Source organism: Neltuma alba, unplaced genomic scaffold (genome assembly GCF_004799145.2).
Source record: "Neltuma alba isolate B1F8T4 unplaced genomic scaffold, ASM479914v2 tig00003876_pilon, whole genome shotgun sequence".
Classification (NCBI taxonomy): Eukaryota; Viridiplantae; Streptophyta; class Magnoliopsida; order Fabales; family Fabaceae; genus Neltuma; species Neltuma alba.
Window position 1 is genome coordinate 18,916 of NW_021633462.1, and position 20,516 is coordinate 39,431.

At 36.4% G+C, this 20,516-nt stretch overlaps 4 protein-coding genes and 1 pseudogene across 5 annotated transcripts; 2 read left to right on the plus strand and 3 right to left on the minus strand.

Annotated features, from left to right (window-relative positions):
* LOC114742755 (uncharacterized) lies at positions 1–2,678 on the plus strand. The gene is made up of 3 exons (XM_028930971.1): positions 1–151; positions 462–516; positions 2,296–2,678. The coding sequence occupies exons 1-3, from the start codon at positions 67–69 to the stop codon at positions 2,453–2,455; spliced, it is 300 nt and encodes a 99-aa protein (XP_028786804.1). The 5' UTR covers positions 1–66; the 3' UTR covers positions 2,456–2,678.
* A 1,118-nt stretch (positions 2,679–3,796) lies between these two features.
* LOC114742754 (cytochrome c-type biogenesis ccda-like chloroplastic protein 2) lies at positions 3,797–8,221 on the plus strand. 2 transcript variants are annotated; one of them, XM_028930969.1, is made up of 13 exons: positions 3,797–3,901; positions 4,138–4,225; positions 4,671–4,787; positions 4,899–4,933; positions 5,390–5,520; positions 5,634–5,719; positions 5,796–5,827; positions 6,079–6,240; positions 6,738–6,810; positions 6,892–6,992; positions 7,452–7,544; positions 7,866–7,912; positions 8,063–8,221. In XM_028930969.1, exons 2-13 carry the CDS (start codon positions 4,138–4,140, stop codon positions 8,133–8,135), a joined length of 1,038 nt encoding a protein of 345 aa, XP_028786802.1. In that variant the 5' UTR covers positions 3,797–3,901; the 3' UTR covers positions 8,136–8,221. The 2 variants fall into 2 exon arrangements, with proteins under 2 accessions (XP_028786802.1, XP_028786803.1); XM_028930970.1 differs by having other exon boundaries at positions 3,852–3,883.
* Positions 8,222–10,379: 2,158 nt separating this feature from the next.
* Positions 10,380–12,754, minus strand: LOC114742750 (uncharacterized). The gene is made up of 3 exons (XM_028930967.1): positions 12,693–12,754; positions 11,417–11,941; positions 10,380–10,939 (listed from the first exon to the last, which is right to left on the minus strand). The coding sequence occupies exons 1-3, from the start codon at positions 12,752–12,754 to the stop codon at positions 10,513–10,515; spliced, it is 1,014 nt and encodes a 337-aa protein (XP_028786800.1). The 3' UTR covers positions 10,380–10,512.
* A 559-nt stretch (positions 12,755–13,313) lies between these two features.
* On the minus strand, positions 13,314–15,518 carry LOC114742753 (ADP-ribosylation factor GTPase-activating protein AGD5-like; annotated as a pseudogene).
* Positions 15,519–16,610: 1,092 nt separating this feature from the next.
* On the minus strand, positions 16,611–19,651 carry LOC114742751 (ADP-ribosylation factor GTPase-activating protein AGD5-like; the record flags this gene model as incomplete). The annotated part of the gene is given in 7 exon segments (XM_028930968.1): positions 16,611–16,660; positions 16,663–16,710; positions 16,824–16,878; positions 18,107–18,145; positions 18,147–18,198; positions 18,377–18,435; positions 19,581–19,651. Coding segments are annotated over 7 exon segments (374 nt in total), but the record flags the coding sequence as incomplete, so codon positions are not given.
* Positions 19,652–20,516: the final 865 nt, after the last annotated feature.

Consider the following 20,516-nt stretch of genomic DNA (forward strand, 5'->3'; position numbering starts at 1 on the left):
GTTTTGGCCTGGGTGTCCTCCCTATCGCCCTTGGACGCTGCAAATTGCTCCGCCGCTTCTCTCAGCATGGCCAAAAACAGGAACAAGAAAAAGAAAAATGGTGCCGTATCAATGGATATGAGCGAGCCATCCACTGGGGAAGTTCCTCAAGGTACTTTCTGTAGCAACTCAGCAGAACCGTGGTCTTTACTTTCTGCAGCAACTCGGCAGAACCGTGGTCTTTCTTTCTTTCTTTCTTTTTTAATTAAAATTATGAATGGAAAATAAGAAATTTGGTTCTTTAATTGTTGATCTAATCGCTTCTTACTTGCTGTCTCTGATTACTGAATATCGGGTGCTCTTGATTTGATTGTCTTGTAAGCCTTTCCTGTTTTATATGAAGCCGCCGTAACTGTTTTCTTGTAGAAGTTAGCCTTCTGCACTTGTTAAACCTTGAAAATTTCCCCCCTTTATATGTGCAGCAATGGACACATCAGAGTCCGGAGCTCAAGGCCCAGTTTCTGGTGCTCCCAGCATGTAAGTATTGTATTTTCTGCGTTATCATTGGGGATGCTGAAGGTTACTGGTCCTGTAGAGAGGTTAATTGGCATCTATTTTCCAAAGTTTCAGTTTTTTAGGAACGTTATAAAATAGTCTCTCAAATGTCATATCCGGACATCGCTACAACAGCGCTGGCTCCACTCCCACTTACCAAGACCTCTGAAGGAAAAGTAGCTTAAGTAATAATTCGTTCCAAAAATGTTTGCGGATATAGTTAATTTTCCCACGTTTTTTCAATGGACATCTGGATGTTTTGGAGTTTCATGCTTCTTCATTCAGCACAGTTTCTCTAAATTTGTGTTCAACTATCTTGAGGCGGGTTATTATCACATTGACAATGAACCATTAATGCATGGTTTTAAAGATGAAGGCTAGGCAGCCCATTAGTCTGAACTCTATAATGTTTATTAAACCAACATTGACAAAACCATATTGAAGGTACCTATACTTTCTCTTCATTTTTAATTTGGTACCTATGTGTTTTTTTCCCTTTAATTAAACATTTAATTTTATCTTTTTAGCAACATTAGCTCTTATAACTTTGTTCTATTGATATTTTTAGTCTCTACATAAGGATTAATGATGTTAATAGAGGAAAAATAAAGATTTAGTTAAGAACAAAAAACACATAGGTACCAAATTGAAAATTGAAAAAAAAGTATAGGTACCTCCAATATGGTTTTCCCTAATTTGACAAGTATAAAACTTGTCATCCGAAGAATTTGGTATTTTAATCACGTACTTTCGTTATATTTGTCCTTCCAGGTTACTGCACACAGATTAAAAAATGCAATAAATATGTAAAAATATAATGTTTTACTAAATTTGTGTTCACCCATCTTTAAATCTTAGGTGTTTTCTTTCTGTAAGGCTGGTGTACGATATAGAGTATTGGATGCTATTTAATCAGCATACCAGTGACTATATTCCATGACAGTTTATTCAGTGACACTTGACTTCATTACTGGTCAGAACGTTCCATGGTTAACTCTTTCCAAACTGCTTGGCAATCAGGTTTTGGTACTAATTGTTGAGTGTTCAAGAGGGAAGGGGACTATTGAATTTCTAGAACCAACCTACTTAAATATCTCTTAAATCATCCCATATTATTCAGTGTGAAACATAGGCGTCACATTCTTCTCATCCCATCTTTAGTCCACCCCGGATTGATGTTTTCTCCAATTCCTAAACCCAGTCGGTCAATCCCCACTAGTTGGTGCTCATAGAAAATGCGGTTGTGCTTGACTGAAGAGTGTGTTTATTTGTTCATGTATCTGTGCAATGAGAGGAGTAAAAGGAAGGCAGAAGAGTTACTAGTGTTAGGGATTTTGGACATTTTTTGTTGGCTAGGGATTGAGCTGGGTCAGACTTGCGTATTCAGCAAACTCATGAAGCTGTGAGTTTGCTGCAAATTCACAAGTTCAGTCAAAATCGCGAGAATCAGATTTTGGCAATGTTCTGGCTGGTTTTCCATTTGTGTTGATGAGCGAACTGCAACTTTAACAATATCTTCACACCTGCTTTTTGTCCTTGCTACTCGACATTCCATTTTCATGTCTTGCATATTATTTCCAACATTTTATGCTTGAATCTTTGTCACCCTTCACTCAAATATTAACATCACTCTCTGACAAGAGTCTAAGAGTACTTTTTGTGTGTGTGTATGTGTGTTTCTCTCTTTTTGAGTTTTTGCTGCTCTGAAATTTGTTTACTTGGTTTTTTGCCTCCTCTGATTAGGGGTGTCTTCTGAAACAGGAAGATAAAGAAAGGAAGGCCTCTGAAGAGATCAAAAAATGTCCGAAAGATGAAAGCAAGAGAAAAAGCTATATCTGCAAGTGAGAAGGCCGCTGAGAAGATATCAAAGAACGAAAGTAAAAAATTAAGAGTTCAATCTGCCAAAGTCCTGTATGACTGAATAGCTGGACGGTTGACATCATTACTTGGAAAAGTTTCTTTTTTTTTTTTTTTTTTGAGGTGAAAGTTTCATACTTTTTGGTCGATCACTGAAACGTATGCATGCCGTATCGTCTACAGTTGAACGCTAATTTAGGGGTCAGTTTTGAGTATTGCAAGTGCCGTTTGGTTGCATCATTTTATGAGTTGCAAGTAATGTGGATTCAGGAAAACTTGCAGCGTTTGCTATCTGTTCTTACGCAGTGTTTTGAATTCTTACAAAAGTATTTTTTAAAAGTATTTTTCTGTAAATCGAGACAAATTCTTTCACATATTTATTTTGTACTACCTCCGGTTTTTAATACAAGACTTTGTTTGACTTTTATTTTGGTTCTAAATATAAAACTCTAATTCACTTTGTCTGTCATATTTATAAATTTTTTTCTAAAGTAATTTTTTTAACAATGATAGTTATAACCAATACACTTGATTAGTAAGGATATTTTAATAAAAAAACAATACATATTTGTTACAAATAACTAATTTAATTTTTTTTAATCTTCTCAAATTAATCAACTAGTTCTAATTAGAATCGGAGGCAGTATATCGTAAAATCATTTCTAAATTATGATTTGGTTCTCTAAACACCTCATGAATGAAACTAATCAAAAACCCTGGTGAAAAAGAACCCGATGTTGAATTTGAAAAACTGTTATTGAAGTTATTAATACCCTGTATTTATCCGATGCTGGCGAAAAATTGCATGGCCTTGTTCAAGAAATATTCATCCTTTGTCAGAAACAGATATTTTTTTAATACTACCTCTGAACCTTAATATAAGATTCTGTTTGATTTTTATTTTGGTCCTAAATATAAGACTCCAATCTATTTTGTCTCTCATATTTATACATTTTTTTTCAAAATAACCCTTTTAACAATGATAATTCTAGTCAATACACTTGATTAGTAAGGATATTTTAGAAAAAACATCTATTTAAAACAAATAATTAACTCAACTTACTTCTTTAATCTCCTCAAATTAGTCAACTGGTTCTTATAATTAGAAGCGGAGGTACTAATTGTTAATTTCATTTAAACATGTCCCAGATTTTGAATCCTTTGGTTTGGGAAATATATTTATTATGTTTATTTAAAACTTTTGATTTATAAATAAAATCTCTGAAAAAAATCACCTGGAAGAACGCGAAAGCGCAACAGCGCTAGTCGTTTGGAAGCTCGCATGCCCGTGCGTGAAGTTGCGTCCCGCACGGTATTCCTATCTTTCTTTCTCCCATTCGTAACGTCATTAAATATCCAGTGGCATTACTGACGTGCGCTTCGAGGAACCGCTAGTATAAATCAACGCACTTCACTCTATTAACAATTTTACCGAATTGAACTCTTTCTTTAGAGTCCCCATTTGGTCGTTGAGTAAGGGAGGGAAATTGAAGTGAGTGAGAAAGATAACGTAAGAATTTTTATTTTTTATTTTTAAAGCCTGCAATTTTATTGTGCTTACTCCGCAGCTCTGAGCTTGAGTTAGCTCCTAGTTTCTCGATTTTGTCGAACAAAAACATATGGGCAACGAAATGTTTTAATTGCCCTTTAGCTCCGATGTTTCTGCTGCGAGTTTGAATTCTATGCTGCCGGGAACGTTTGTCTTTTGTTTTATCAATCTCGAATTTTATTTGATGTTTGACGCAGATGAGTCTCGGTATCAGCTACTATGGAGGTCATGGTCTTCCATCTTTGAGAATATCTAACTGCAATATTGACCAAGATAGCCGTAACAGTAAGTATATCAAATTCTTTTGTTTCATTTTGCGCTTCCGTTTTGATAGTAACCTCTGGGTAAGCGATCTTTGTCTACGTAGCATTCTAGTTCTTCTCCTTGTTTTTTTTTTGGTAGGAATATTTTGTTTGGTTCCATTATGTCTTAGAAAGGCCTGCAAATTTTCAGCTTGTGACATCGCCTGCCATACATATTTTCAGTATGATAATAATTTTAATAATAAGTTCTGTGCATAATTTTGCTCTTGATGGAGATTGGAGAAAGAGAAAATGCGGATGTCAGATCACACATGCGTCATTTATTTATTATCAGGTTCAGGGATAAAAAATAAATGCTAAGGGTGATATTTACCATGTAAATAATATCTTCTATCTGCTTCCTGAATGACTTTGAAGTCATTCTAAGACAGTGCCCTCCCATTTGTTTGTTTGTTTATTTATTCTAGGAAAATCTGTTGTCCCCATGAACGCGCACAAGAAAATTTCCAAGCCTGAGAATCTTTTACCATCAAGTTGGAAGGTTGACAGCACCAGCATAATGGCCGTGATAGGTTCCATCACAGGTAATGGCTTTGATCTTTTGGTGATTGTGCATTGTGGAGTATGTTATCAGATATCACTGGCTGTTGATTAATTGTAACGGTGAGCATTTTTTTTATCTCCATGCTTTTCAGTGGCCAACTTGATTGCACCAGTTGCTGCGAAGGCTGTAAGTACAGATAAGTCTGTTCAGGAGCGTACGTGCATGAATACATACATATATATATATATATATATATATATATGAAATTCATTTTGTCCAAGTCGCAGAAACGTTTTAGAAGACTGCTAAACATCCATTCTACTATCTATATTACAAAATAGACAAGTAGTATTGCATAGTGCATTACCAAACATGAAATTGGAGGGACTACGTGAGTTTTTTCCCTGGTTCCCTTTTGTGGGTATGGACAAATCATTCACAATGAACCTTTAAGAATAATTGCAATAGTTCAAATTTATCCTGTTATACATTTAAAGCTATTATTTGCATTAAATGTAAGTCTAATTTTTTCCTTTATAAACTTATTAGTTGACTTATTAAGAAACTAGTCTGTTCTTTCTACATTCAAGTCATAGACATTGTATACATCTCAGGAATTGTATTTATTTCCTTTCAAGTCAGGAAGTGATTGGTTCCGTTTATGCTTTGGCTGATGGAAGCTTGGGTGATTGGTTTGGAGGCTTGCTATATTCAGCCGGACAACAGGCCAATGTAGCTGTTCAAGATCAATTAGGTTCTCTCAGCTTCACCAGGTACTTCATAAATTATCCTATGCATTTTTATTATCGATTCCAACACCCCCCCGGGGCGAAGATCTGATGCTTATGCTTATGTTTTCTTCTTTGCTGCATATTCTTATTTGCAGTTTAGCAGTAATTTATGGGGCGGGGCTTGTTACCAGCCTTTCACCCTGTACACTAAGTGTCTTACCTCTAACTCTTGGTTACATTGGTGAGTTTGCTTCTGTTATGCACTCAAAATACGAATTCTTTTCAAATGCCTAAATTTTTGAATTGGAATCTGGCAGGGGCATTTGGGTCTGGCAAAAGCAGGGCAGAGGTAAATTACCTGGGTAGTTTGTTTCAGCATAAAAAGGCTCATTCTCTTGTTCTTCTTACCTCACTTCATTGCCTAAGTTGAATGTTATTGTTCTCAAAGGCCTTCACTAACAGTGACAACTACAAGTGTATCCAAGATGTTGGCTTGTGCTTTGCATCGTTTCCTCCACTTGTCTGAATTCCACTTCATGATTGCACGCACATGAGCAACAGGTATATTTCTCACTAACAGTTCTGTCTTCTTGCTGACAGGTTATTGGTGATTCTGTGGCATTTTCTTTAGGTCTTGCCACCACATTAGCACTGTTGGGTGTAGCAGCATCATTTGCTGGAAAGGCTTATGGACAGATAGGCCAAGGACTACCTTTGGCCGCTTCTGGTCTGGCAATAGTTATGGGTCTGAACCTTCTTGAGGTATCTTTTCTTCATTTTCACCTATGTCTATCTGTTTGATTTTAATGGGTTCGAGTGGAGGGCCACATAAAGGTCAAACTATCACATAGAAAAAACAAGAGTTGTTTTAATCTTGACCGCTCATGCAAGATCTAATGATTAGAATTTGCTGCTCTAACGCTTATGACTCATTTATATATTTAGATGTTTCACAATATGTTAATCTTTTGAAGAATTTCACTGGCTTAGACCTGCCTCAGCAAAGTCTTGTGAAGTTTATTGTTGAGAGAAATTTTATACTCAGAACTGTTATGATCAACATTATAGATTCTCAATATTTGGACCATTTTTTGTCAGTCACCTTTAATTCTGGGCATGTTCGTTGGTGCCCTTCAGATTTAGTTTGATATTATTGGTTTTCTAAAGTGAGAATCCTTTGAAGCTAACCAACTTAAAAGATTTCTCTGAACAAATGTTCTACTCTATTTTTTGGTTCTCACCTTGAGCAAATTTTACAGATCATTGAATTACGGCTTCCCTCATTTTTTGACAATTTTGATCCACGTGCAGCAGCTGCCAATTTACCATCAAGTAAGTTGATGATCTTACATTGAATTAGCTTCTTCAATATGCATTTTCATGCAGAGCATATGAAGAAATGATCTCATTTAGGTGTGCAAGCATATCTAGCTGGGCTTACCTTTGCTCTAGCTGCCTCACCCTGTAGTACACCTGTGCTGGCTACTATTCTGGGATATGTTGCTGCGTCAAAGGTATTCCACATTTCTTTTGTCTTGATTCATATGCTGTTTACTATGCATGTTACGTCCAATCGCCCCCCTCCCCCACTTTGGCCCCTCACAACAAAAATGGGATTTAACTTCCGAGAAAAAGCTTCAGCACTTCAATGTGGTAGGTTACCAGGGCCCAACATATGAAGGAAAGAGCTCTTCATTATTCCTTGCTGACTACATTGTCTTGCAGGATTAAAAAGAACCAACAACTATCGTGTGGTACTTCTGCTTAGTCAGTGCAAATAACTTAGAAATGGTTCAAGTGCATTAATACCATGGCTGACAATAAAGAAAAAGTGCATTAGTCGTGTAAATGTATCATATTATAAATATCCATTTAATTACCTACATGCACATCTCATTTATTTATTTGCTTAAATTCAGTATACTCACATCGTCACTCCTATGAAAATGACAAGAACAATATTTTCTTCACAGGATCCAGTGATTGGAGGTAGCTTACTTTTGACATACACAACTGGTTATGTTTCTCCTTTACTCTTAGCTGCTTCTTTCGCTGGGGCATTACAGGTTCGTATATGATATTCTGGTTTATAAAATAGTCTTAGGTGGCATTTTGTCTGAGAGCATTCTTATATTCAAGTACTTCGAAAACTATTTGCATAAAACTAGCGCAAGAGAAATGTGTAAAAATTAAATACTTCAACATACGCAAGTATGCAACCCAGAAACCTTCGCATTGTTAGATCCGGTGCTTAAATACTTGGTAAATACCAAGTCTTTAAGTGCTTGGAAAGTCAAAATATCTGTGTACAAAACAACACTTTAAGATCTGTTAGACCAGGATATGCTGTTGAAAACTGAATTTCTTATCCAAATGTGGATTGGCAGAGCCTGCTTTCATTTCGCAAGTTCTCAGCATGGATCAATCCTATGAGGTAATATTTAAACTTCGAGGGTCAGAAGAGGGAGAGAACTCATCATTTTTTCGGAACACTTTTATCATTAGGCTATTACAGTCATTGTCTCACACCTACTCTACTACTTTTGTTGTTTCTGATGCGCATTTCAATTCTCTTGTTCCACAGTGGAGCACTTCTGTTAGGAGGTGGTCTGTACACTTTCATGGATAGGGTATTCCCAACAACAATGGTGATGTAGAATAAGGAGGAATAAACATCTCTTAGGTCGTAAGTTCTCAATGGATTTGGATTGTCTAGAATTAAAAATTTACAGGGTCTTTAAAATAACAGAGAGAGAAAAGAAAGAATTGGTTTTAAAAAAAATGAAAGTAAAAAAAAAAAAAAAGAAGTATCCCTAGTCTATACTTTCTCTGTAACTCTCTTATTTTAAACACACATCAGCTTAGGATTCTGATACTGTGTTCTTTTACACGAACGATTCAATGTATATTTGTTCCACATATTCAATATATAGAAGTACACGGGACGGATTAATGTCACATCCTCTTGATCTTTCACCAGGCCATCCTAGCGATTATCCCCCCCCCCCCCCCAAAAAAAAAAGTTGAGATTTACTTCATATTGTATGTCACTCAAATTTCAATTCTTAAATTCCTTGGACAATTTATATTCAATTGAAAGTTTAGTAGAAAAGAAAGAAAGCTTAGGTGTATCTCTTCATATTTGCGAAGCTATATGTTGTTGTGTGAATTGACAGGGACTAAAGATGCTGGATCTCTATAAAGATGGTGCCCTATCAACACCACCTCTAATGTTTTTTTGAACTCTGATGCCCCTGTTTCATAAAAGGGTCTTAGAAAGTCTGGCCAATATTATCTTCCATCAATAACTATCACAAAAAGTCTCAAATCATATTGACAAACTGTTAAGTCTGTTGACTATTCTATTACCATGTTGATAAAAGAAGAGTATACCATTGTCAGTAAAATTGCGAATTAACTTACCTGTGCTGTGCATCACACAGGTGCAAGGACTAGTTAATATAAAATACAAGTTATAGAAAGTTCTAAATTTATAAATAATGCAATTTATTTTTCCATTCCTGTACAATAGGCCTAATAATATCTGGTTATCTGGGAATAGAAGACTCATTAAATGAGTGTTAAATTGTGTAAATTTAGCTGGTAGATTTTCAAGTTGCGTTTTCAGTAATTTTACCAAAGTATATGGAAGAGCTCAATGTTCAATTATATGGTGTGGCTGTGCAAGCCTCATTGGGACCACTACTCATGTGTGATAACGGATAAGACAGCATTAACGATATTTTGGCCTGAAATTTATGAAGATATTGAGGATAGTTTTTCATGTGGTGCTGAATTGGTTTCCAGATTTAAAGTTCCCACTAGTCCAACTAGGTCTGCTAGCCGCAATAGAAAGTAGGTTTACTGTGAAACAAAGTAGGCATACTTTTTCACTTGAAAAGGGCAAGAGATAACTATGAGGTAATGCGGCTTCGTTATTGTGAGTTCGGCCTATTCTTGTCCAGTAACCATTCTGAGGGAAGTATGACGTATGGCCAAAGGGGAAATTATTGCTATTAGGCAACTACGCTTCGCTTCTCCAAGTCTCATTTAGATGAGAAAAATGGTTCTCATGACGCCCCCAAAAATTGCTCGAGAAAAACAAATAAAAATTAAATTCACACATGCCCCTCTCTTTTTTTATTTTTTTTATTTTTCTTGTGGTTTTTACAATCGGTTAAGGTTTATTAGCACCCAAAGTATTTTTTAGATGCGTTTAGTATTCTGTAGTATTTTTTTTGCCTTGGTGTTGGATTCACCAAAAATATATCTTTGGGTGCTAGGCATATCTAAAAAAATATCTTAAAGTGTTGGATGTATCAAAAAATACTTTACGGTGCTGGATAACTTAAAAAAAAAAATTTGATAATATTGGATACACTACAAATAAAAAATATTTCAAGATGTTGAATACACCTTAATTTTTTTTAATATTTAATATAATTTAAATACATGCACATTAACATGCCAGCATCAGTCTTGCATTCAGAACTTTATCCAGACATGTTATTAGTTAAGTAGCTGTCTGTCAATTTTTTATATTGATGAAGAAAGGAAAACATGAAGTAATAGACAGCGTAATGAACCAAAAGATAATGTTTTCTGAATTTTAATATTTCATTTTCCTTCCCTGAGAAAACCTGAGAAAACCAATGTTCCAAAACAAATGACCTCGTCCATCAACTAGAGCATTGAAACCCAATGTGAGAGAAATAAACCCTAATTTTCCAATAATAATCTACCAAAATGGTAGCTTCTTCATTTGGGAAAATAACAAAATCAAAGAGGCATGAGAAAAGGCACGACTTCGTATTTCTTGATAACGAGACCATTGGAAACACATCATAACGGTAAATCGATCATTTCGCAGTACTGCCTCTCTGTAAACTCTTTTTTCCCATAATAACCTACCAAAATGGTAGCTTCTTCACTTGGGAAAATAACAAAATCAAAGAGTCACAAGACAAGGCGCGACTTCTTTTGTTTCTTTTTCGGATAAAAAGACGATCGGAAAAACATCACAACGGTAACGTCTCAACGGGCCCCACTATTGATCATTTCGCGGTACTGCCTCAACGATTCCTGCCTCTGTAACCTCATCTCCTCGTTGAACTTCCTGATGAAAGCCTCTACTCGTCGATTCAACTCGTCCTGACTCAGCGACGGTTCTTTCCTCATCTTCGCGGATCCCGGCGACGAACTCGCCGATGAGTTATTCTCCTTGTAGGCTCGGCTTTGCTCGCTGAACGTCTCCGACTTCTTCATCAGTTTCGAATTCGGAGGGGTACACCCGTTTCGGTCCCTTAGCGGCGTATCGTTACGGTGGTGGTTTGAGTCCCACGTGTCGGACTTCTTCAGGTGCCTGGTTAACGGCATAGCACGTCCCTCCGTCATCGTCCTCCACGTACTCTCCAGCGTGTCCTGCCGCTTCGCCTCGCCACTCCCAACGCCGCTTTCCCACCTGGACCACGTTTCAAGGTTGCCGTTATTTCTTTTGCACAATGTTACCGTTATTTTATTGCCCCTAAAAAAAAAAATTCGGACCGTTGTGTGTGTGTGTGTTTTTTTTTTAATTTCAAATTTCAAAAACCTGTATTCTATTCCTGTTAAATGTACTTGTACGTCATTATTTGGAACTTAATATGAAGAATTATTTTCCTGTATGTTATACGATTTTTTTAAAAAAAATTTTCTACTCCAGATCTCAAAAGTAAATGGCGACAGAGAAAGAGCTACCTTGGGGACTAGCCTTGGCAGCCTTCCGGTGGCCAAACCTAGCGGAAACTGGCGATCTATCGTCGTCACTAAGAGACGAGAAAGCCAACAAGTCCCTGCTCTGCATGCTTGTCATTACAGAGCTCGGCGCGTGAACGGAATCTTCGTTCGCGATTTCTTCATTTATGATCTTCGTCTTCTCCCCATTCGAAATCCTTTCTGCTGAACCTCGGGAGCCATCTCCTGTACTTTCCAATCGTGAACGTAACCTTCCGAAATGACGCAGCTGAAGGCAGCGTAGTCGGTCCGTAAATCGCTGGAGATCATGTCCGCCTCAGAAACCGCTTCGTTGCCCACGTTGTAGATGGCATACTCCGGACGTATCTCGCCGGCCATTTTGACTTGATCGGTTGGAAGAACGACCGGTGGATCTGTCGAGCGAGCTTGATCATGGAGCTTGTGATTCATGAACTTGGAAGAGGCGGCGATACTGATGATTATGCAGTTGACGAGAATGTATAGGTAAGGAGGCCTTAACCATGTGAGGAAGAAGCTCCAAATGTTAGGAACATCGGAGACGATGAAATCCGAGACCAGAGGAACAGAGAACTTCAAAGTCACGGCCAAGGACATAACGCCAGTGGAGAATAGCACCACTTGAGGGAGAGGACCCAGTTCGAGAAAGAAGCCATTGGTAACGGTTTTTTTCTTGGCGAGTGTTACAGTTGTTTCTCCGGTGGCTTCAGTACTACTAGATGGCAGAATTTATGGAGCATTGAGGGAGAAATGGAAATTTGGAAATGGAAGTGAAAGAGTGGGGCAAAAATATATAGGGGGGAAATAAAGCGATGGAAACAGAACGGTGCGTTTTATCAGGAGCGTTTGATAAGGACGCTTAAGCTATTCATTTTCGAAAATCGTGCAGCATGTGGGGCTCGGCATTATTCTCTTCTGGTGGGGATTGAACCTTTTGGTACGGTCTCGTTCGAGGACTACTGTTTTTTCCCCTCTTTTTACTGGAAAGTGGGAGCAGTTTTTTTTTTTTTTTTGGACCGGAAAAAAGTGGGTGCAGTTGGAAGAGGATCAGATGTATATTTGCTATCACTGAACTAAATATTGTAAATTAATTTGTGATTTACATAGTATTTTAAAACATTTTTTTAGTGTAAGTTTTTCCTGAAAAATTTTTCCAAGAACTTTAAAATTACGGATACTGAGTGTTATTAAAAAAATAATTTATATGTACAAAAAATAACTTTCAGATGCTATTATTATTAAAAAAATATTTTGTAGTATTAGATAAATTAAAAATTAATTTAACTAAAAAATCTTTTACAGGATACAAATTGAAACAAGCTATCAACCACTACTTCTTAACTTGGAATGGAGGATTAAAGATATAAAAATTTTCTTTTGAAGTTATCAGCTAGCTTAGCTAGTTGGTCAGTAAAAAGATTTAAATTCTATATGTAAAAGAGGGGGCAAAGACAGCTAGCTGCCAATCTTCTTGAACAAGATCAGCAAACGGGTGGTTAATATCACACTCAGCCTTTTGTAACATGGCTTATGGCTTCAGCACTATCCATAAATGCCTCAGTGCTTCTTAATTCTTAAGCCCTTAGACCAGCAAAAAGTAAGACCATGAGTAAGCTAATAATTTCAGTTATGGTGGAAGGAACAGAAGAAATTTTGCAGCTACACCTACTGACGCAGTAACCTGTTGCCTCTCACATTCACAATTCTAAATACTGCATTTTTAAAAATAGTATATATTTAAACTTCTGAAGTATTCATATAATCTTAACCTTCCATTTGATTATTGAACATTCACCTCGTACTTAAAATCTGTTTGATTGCCACAGTTTTGGATGGATTGCATCAGAAGTATCACACAGGAATTTTATTAGATATTCAAGTTCCAAGTTATTCGAGGGGCAAAAAGAATTCATTGGCCAAAAAGAAAAATGCAATTGAATTGAATCATGCTTCAACTTTACATGGAAAATATTAGAATGAAAAAGTTATGCTCACTCAAGCCTACCAATATTCAAATCTAATCCTATAAACCAAACATTATATTATTATTATATATTAAAAATAATTTAGTAAACACCTGAACAAATAATCAATATACTAATTTCATTATTGTGAATACACATTCTACAAAATAAGCGACCACTCGACACGACAGGAAAAAAAAAACTGAACTATTCTCTATGAAGCGAAAGCATTCTACAAATGGCTCCCCAGCTCAACAGAATCTGGAGGAAAAGAAAGAACTGCACTTTCATTTGATTTAAACTAATTCTATACGATATATGACATAGTTGAAGGTGTCAAGCAAAAGCCTAATCACTGTTTGGCAAACATCCCTTGCGTTAAAGAGGAGAAGTCATAGTCCTTTGGCGCCTGTGAGGAGGTTGATGGCGACATTGAAGCTGCTGGCGGAGCTTTACTCGCTCCCATCGTCGTGACACCATTAACGGGTCTAGCCTGTCCCATTGTATAGAAACTGAAAAAGATCAAAAGAAAAAGGCAAGTTGGTCAGCATAGGATCTGAATTGGGAATAGTAAAAAGTTATGTATTGGCTTGAAAATCACAAGGGAAGTCTTCAGTGAATTTTTTCCTTTTGGTGACAGAGTCTTCAGTAAATTTTAATGTAAAGGGAGGTAACCAGAATAGATGAACAAAGATCGGATGTTATATCTTTTCTAACCTATAGTCCTTAAATCCATGGCAAGAGAATGTCCGATTGGCTATCTTTTGGAGGATGGAGTGTTTTCCAGTTCAAAATCATATTCAAAGCAGTGTAGGGACCAGCAACACTATCAGTTGACATGGTTTAAAATTTCTTCAATAATGCTAATGCAACAGCCTCAAATATAAAGAGGATACAAATGATAACAAGGTGCTGCATGAAGTCTTTATGACAGGAAACAAAACCCCTAAATAGCCTTTTTTTTTTTTTTAAGTTTTTTTACAGCAATCAGCAAGCAACGAGCATTTATTGAATTTTTGAAACTATAATGCCTTCTAGTCAGTAATAATCAGATCAGAGTAATTCTGAATTCTAAAAATATCATGTACCATCCAATCCAAGTCAAATTCTTATGAGTGAGGCAAACTCCAACTCACATGGCTAAAAGTAAACTAAGCATAAGCAGTAACATACCTAGATGTTGAATACTGCACAGAATTCAACGCAGGATTTGCTGGAGTCGTGCTCCTAGTCTAGTTCAGAAAAGAGATATTTAGTTTCTGAATAGATAAGAATGAGCTAGTAATCGATTATTTCATACTTCCTTGTGTCAGTACCTGCATCAGTTTCTGCAGCTCTCCTGACCAGCCATTGGCAATACTCCGGGAATTGGGTAACCGGCAGTGGGCCAACTTGGGACAGGAATATTGGATCCATTCAGTCCGGGTTGTTGCATACTACCAGGATACTTGGGGTTCCCACCAGCAGAGTGGCTGAAGCAGCCATTAGAAGGGACTGTTGCTGTGCAAGCATGGCAAGCTGTTGCTGGTGCGCAGAAAATGGAGAGACCATGTTGGACTGCAGATAATCAATTCAACATGTCAGACAAATCATACCCACAACAAATTTCATAGATGCTGACAGCAAAAATTCATTAATGTGACAAGACTACTAGAGATAAAATACGGCAATAATGGAAAAATTACCTAACAATAACAGATATCCTACATTCTTTGCTTAGGCTAAAAATACACAGTTAGCAAAGAAGCACCATAAGTAGTAAGATTAGGATTATTTAGTGGCTTGTTAAAATGCGCTGCATACCTTTTCAAAGAGGCTCATGATATCATTCTTCAAATCTTTCGGAGGTTTTTCTGGAACTAAAGGAGTCACTGAAGGTGAGTCCTTAAATAGATCCTCAATTCCAGAATTAGACTTGGGAGTGCTCTCCACTGCTTTTGTGGAACCAGTCTTCCCAGTTGTCGATGCTTCTGCAGCGGCTGAAACAATTATAGTAAGCATAAATTGCCTCAGCACAAAATAAGAAATGGTCTCTCCAACGCATAAAGGGTCATTTCAAAAAAAATATTCATAATCACCAGAAGAATTTGAGACACCAGATTTTACTATTCTTTGAAATAGTATTTTTTTTGGTTTTTTTTGTTTTTTTTTTGGGGAGGGGGGGGCAAAGGTGAAAACCTGGACCCAGTTACAACGCCAAAAGTTACAGCTTCCCTTTCCAGCTTCCTCTGTGGCCATTCCTCACTCAAAGCCTTCCCAGTTAACTATCGCCAGTAGTAGTACCAGCTTCCTCTGTGCCATTTTCACTAGGGCCATCCATGGATAACAAGTGAAAAGGTCTGTAGCATAGTCAACTTTTTTGGAGGGGTTATTCTGAGCCACTATCAGCAGCTTGTTTGTTGCTCAGCTTGCAGTTATGGAGCACGGTTCCACTTTCTCTACATGCTGAGGTTTTGCAGGTTTATCTAGTTACCTGCTTCGAGATTAGTTTTTTTAAGTAACTACAGTTTATGGTTTAAATATGAATGAAATGTTAAAAGCTCATGTTAGTTGACCAATATTATCTTCAACAACTATCATAAAAAGTCCCCGCCAAAAGAAATTTCCTAGAGGAAATCTCCATGTTACTTTTAAACTTGTAAACTTCAGATTCTGAAGCCCTGAAAAGGAAAGACTTATCTTTTTCCACATCAGGTGTAAATAATGGTGGAAAAAGCTCCCATAGATACACGGTGTACACAACTTTAGTGACAAGAAAGTGTTAAAGATATTCATTCAATGAGTAGTTAGCATCACTTCGGCCATCCTATTTCGCTCCTTGTTTCTTCTCCAATAATTCCTATGGGAACCCCTACCACACTAAAAGCCTAATTTTACATGCACAAAACCCAAATGAAGTTCCTTAGATGTGCGTCATTAGGTTCAACACTAGATGTAACATGGGCAAGATTTTCATGTTTATTTTTTAAAGAAAGACCAAACCATATGGAATGCAACAAGAAAAGGAAAAGGTAAAAAACCAAAGTGGAAAGTAAACTAACATATACAACAACAACGATTTATACAAATGGAGAATATACCTGTTCAGGTGCTTTTGGAGGAGCAGGAACATTATTTCCTTGTTGCAGGAACCGTATTTGTTGCCTGAATTTTCTTTCTTTCATGAAAAGTGTTCTCAGGAGCAATTGTATAACCATGCCCACTTCTTTCTGCAGACCTCTGCCAATTTGAAGAAGCCCTGTCGTCCTGCTGCCTAGAAGGTGATTTTAGTTTTCCATCCCTCGGAATCCATCTCTTCTTCATATCTTAAAAGCATGCATTGAGTAAAACAAAAGGAAAGTCATCTTCGCTGGGTATAAAACAAGACAAATATACTTCAAACAATAATAATATAACCCAAGGTGTTTAACTTCAGAATCAGACATACTTTGCACGAATAAAATTCTCTATTCCAACTCTATCATAATTTGGGGGTAGTCTGCTTCCCAGTAAGAATTAGCTTTTTCATTTCCCATGGCTATATTTACACAGCAAGGAAATAAAAATAATCAGAAAACTTATATAATTAAAGCAAAGTAAGAACGAAATTACAAATCACAAGCTTATTCATGACCAATCAGATTTCCATACATTGAATGAATGCAACCTGCTCTGGAAGCCAGGTATCCAAAGTTGCAGACCGAACCTGCAGGAATAGCCACTACATAAATAACTGATATAATATCCATATTAGCAAGGCAATTTAACTGAGAGTAACTTTTAGGACTGAAAATTGTGTAAAATGGAATCAGATAGAGCAGTCAATCCCACCTCAAATTTAGTCCACATTAGTATTGATATTTCATTTTAAATGGTAATATTATTAAACAATTTGCAGCGTGACTAGTAGAAGCCCAGGTAGTATGGAATACTGCTCAATGGGGAACTTAAATAGGTGGCTCTCCCCCATCAAGAACTAGCATTTGGACGAGGGTTCACGACCCACTTGGGCGGCTACCATTTGGTATCGCAGCCAATGGTTTGTAGTTGAGTAAAGGCAACCTGCAGAAAGTTCTAACTGGCAAAAGGCCAAATGAAGTTTTCTAGAGCACAGTCATCAGGATGTCATGTGTGTTTGGCAGGCGTTTTGAACCCCCCCCAAACGCATTTTACTTTTTTTGATAAGCTGGGGAAACGCATTTTACTTTAGTAAAATGTGATTTTATTTCTATTTTTATTTTTCATCCCAAACGCACCTGTCAACTTTCTAAGGATGACCACTTAAGAGACCAAGATAGTATGAGATGTTTATGTCCTATAACAGCTGCCCAATGTAGTACTCAAGCAAGGTGATACTCCCACCTCAATAGCTAACTTTTTATGGGAGGTTTCTCAATGAATTTAGGTGCTTATCATTGAAACCGAGAAAGGAATATTGCAGATTTTCAAAGTAAACATTAACCTCCACAAACCCTTACAGATCAAAGCTATAAGTATTAATGAAGGCCCATTCTTACTGGATATCTAGCAATAAATTGAGGAATGAATGCCCCAACAATAGCATTACCACAGAAAGAACGGACATATAGATGTTGCACACATAAATACATACAAATACTATATATACAGACTGAAAATCAAGACTACTTACTAACATCAATGTTACAATACCCTGCATAGAAACCTATATGTTTTTGGATATTGAGTGTCCGAAATAAGTATAAAATTCTAATTGCCGATCAGTTACGAGTTATACAGTCCAAGCAGTCAAGTACTACCAACATTACAATTTGCCGCGACAATGCAGGGCTTAGACAGTAAGCTCCTAGCATGTTGTCCGCATACTACTTTTGAAAATCCTATTTCAATGAGTCTCCATAACAATATACTTTTATGATATCATACAAACTGGGGCATCATTATACACAACATACCTTTGAAATATGTACCCCAAGACTTCGATGTATTCCTGAAACACTGCATGCAGATAAAGATGCCTAGGTTCACAATAGCCCACCTTGGACCTCTGGAAATCAAGTTTTCATTGCAAATTGAGTGAAGATTTCAGAACCAATATAAAATATACTGCAAATGCTCGGTAAAGACAGTCCACTTGATAAGACCACCATTAGTATCTCTTCCTCAGTTTTCCTATTATAAAAAGAGATCCGTATCAAATCATCATTCCAAACAGAGATACATACTTAGCTTTGCAGTCAGCACATTCCCTATTTTCTGGCAGTTTAAGAAGTCCTTCCAATATCTGCAATATATCAGCAAGAAGAAAGAAACGGGGAAATGTAATCAAAAGAGACAAGAATAAAAGAAGAAATAAAAAAAAGTTGTAAATGCAAACATGTTCAGCAGAAGAAAAGCTTTCGATTAAAGTTCATATGTAGAAAATAAAAATAAAGGATCTTGAATATCATTTACACACCATAATATGAAGATTTAGACACTTTCAGCTGGAGAACTCTCTTTCAATTAATGGACATGAAAACCAAGTGCGGTAAACATCTGACATAAGAATTAAGTCTTTAACAATTCAATCTCTTCAGAACAAAAACACAAAAAGTAAAACAATCATAGTCCAAATTAGGTTCCCCTAATGTCTTTTCAATCCCCTCCTTTAGTTTACAGGACTGTAATCTGTAAACCCTCCGCAAGGGTTTGATTCTCATCTAAATTACTTAATCATATAATATTGGAAAGACCACATAAAATGACAAAGAAAATTATGGATGAATTAATGAGGGAAAAGAGAACAAAGATTGAAAATTTCAGAAAGAAGTCATTTGAGGCAGCCATTTTGAAGATAGTTAACAGTGAAGAATATGATTAACACATACTTTGAATAGCTGCGTAGTCAGCATGAGCAATGAAGAAGTAGTAACGCACCCCACCCCCCAAAAAAAGTCCTCAAGACAGAGAAACAGGAAATAAACTAAGCATTATTCAGAGAGAGGAGTCACACCACCAAATAAATGTCCCGATCCAGTCTCACGCATAACCCGAATAATTCATCCCCGATTGGGCCAGAACTAACTAATAACTAATCCAGGAAATGTTAAGAATCCAGATACTAAGACAACTCATTTTGCAAATATATCACAGAAAAGGCAGATCGAACTCTCATGAACCGTATGCAGCAACTAACCCATTTGCTTGCAGCAGCAGCAACCCAGAAATAAGATTAACAGCTAATTATAAACAGCACACAGTCGAGGAAACCAAAATCCAACTCTAGGCTTCCATTTCTTCATATATACACCAGACTATGATCGTTTTCAAATCCAAAAACATCACGATCGGTGACATGCGAATACGAGTCCAAGAAAATTAACATTGCAAAAGACAACTAAAACAAAAAAGAAGAACACAAAATACGTAAAAAGAAAAAAGAAAAACAAAACAAAAAAACCTTTTATGCTTTGCGTTGAGCTCTTTAGAAACGTTGGCCTTCCGTTCATGGTGACCGTCTAAACAACAAAAAACCAAAAACAATGAAGAAGAGAAAGACAAGTAAATAAACAGAAGCGAGGGAGAGAGGAAGATGAAGATCGAAGGTCAAATTGGTCTTTTTCGCAGCGATTCTCTCTCCTCTCCCTGACTCGTCTTCTCTCTGATAATACGCCCACCCAAAAGAAAGAACGAAAAGGTGTCCGCGATGAAGACACCCTTCTTGACTTGGATATCGATTATATGTGCGTGGCTTTTCTTTTAATTTTTTCTAAATGCATTAATAGTAATTAAATATTTAAATTGATAGATAGATGTGACATAACGCGTCCAAAATGATTCATCCTATTATGATTTATCAATAATGTAAGCAATGAATTTTTTAGTTTTATGTTCACTGCCAGAAGGAATTGAAAAATTGCTCGCAAATACGTATTGCAGAGAATTATATCTGATGACATCTAGATTCAAGTACTGATATTTTTTGTATATGAAATTCTTCAAAGTAAATAATTTTTTATGGAAAAATATAGGTATCATTGAAGAAATTATTCTCACATAGATATTTATGAACAATATTTTTCAAAACGAAATTTATGCTGCTTTTGTTTTTAAAAAATTTAAATGAGTTGGATTGAATTCACTTGTCCTAAGACTCAGAATGAATCAAACTATATATTATCAACTAATTATTGGTAAGTTTGTATTTTATATGTTAATAGTTTATAGACGATTCTGTATTTTAAATGATCTAATATTTAAAAGTTATATTGAAATTCAACGAATTATTATAATGGTAAAAAGATTCACTTAAAACTTTTTAGTGATGAAGTTTTTTTTGTTTTAAACTAGAATCACATGATAACTTTCCATTTAATGAAACCC

Bases quoted from the DNA above. Each gene is read 5' to 3' on its own strand.
- LOC114742755 (XM_028930971.1), top strand. From the start codon at position 67: ATGGCCAAAAACAGGAACAAGAAAAAGAAAAATGGTGCCGTATCAATG. The intron at 152-461 runs GTACTTTCTGTA...TTATATGTGCAG, and splicing joins CACTGGGGAAGTTCCTCAAG to CAATGGACACATCAGAGTCC. The intron at 517-2,295 runs GTAAGTATTGTA...CTTCTGAAACAG, and splicing joins GTTTCTGGTGCTCCCAGCAT to GAAGATAAAGAAAGGAAGGC.
- LOC114742754 (XM_028930969.1), top strand. From the start codon at position 4,138: ATGAGTCTCGGTATCAGCTACTATGGAGGTCATGGTCTTCCATCTTTG. The intron at 6,811-6,891 runs GTAAGTTGATGA...GATCTCATTTAG, and splicing joins AGCTGCCAATTTACCATCAA to GTGTGCAAGCATATCTAGCT. The intron at 7,913-8,062 runs GTAATATTTAAA...CTTGTTCCACAG, and splicing joins GCATGGATCAATCCTATGAG to TGGAGCACTTCTGTTAGGAG.
- LOC114742750 (XM_028930967.1), bottom strand. From the start codon at position 12,754: ATGTTACAAAAGGCTGAGTGTGATATTAACCACCCGTTTGCTGATCTT. The intron at 11,942-12,692 runs GCAGCTAGCTGT...GCCATCTAGTAG, and splicing joins GATCTTGTTCAAGAAGATTG to TACTGAAGCCACCGGAGAAA. The intron at 10,940-11,416 runs GCAGAAAGGATT...AACGTGGTCCAG, and splicing joins GAGATGGCTCCCGAGGTTCA to GTGGGAAAGCGGCGTTGGGA.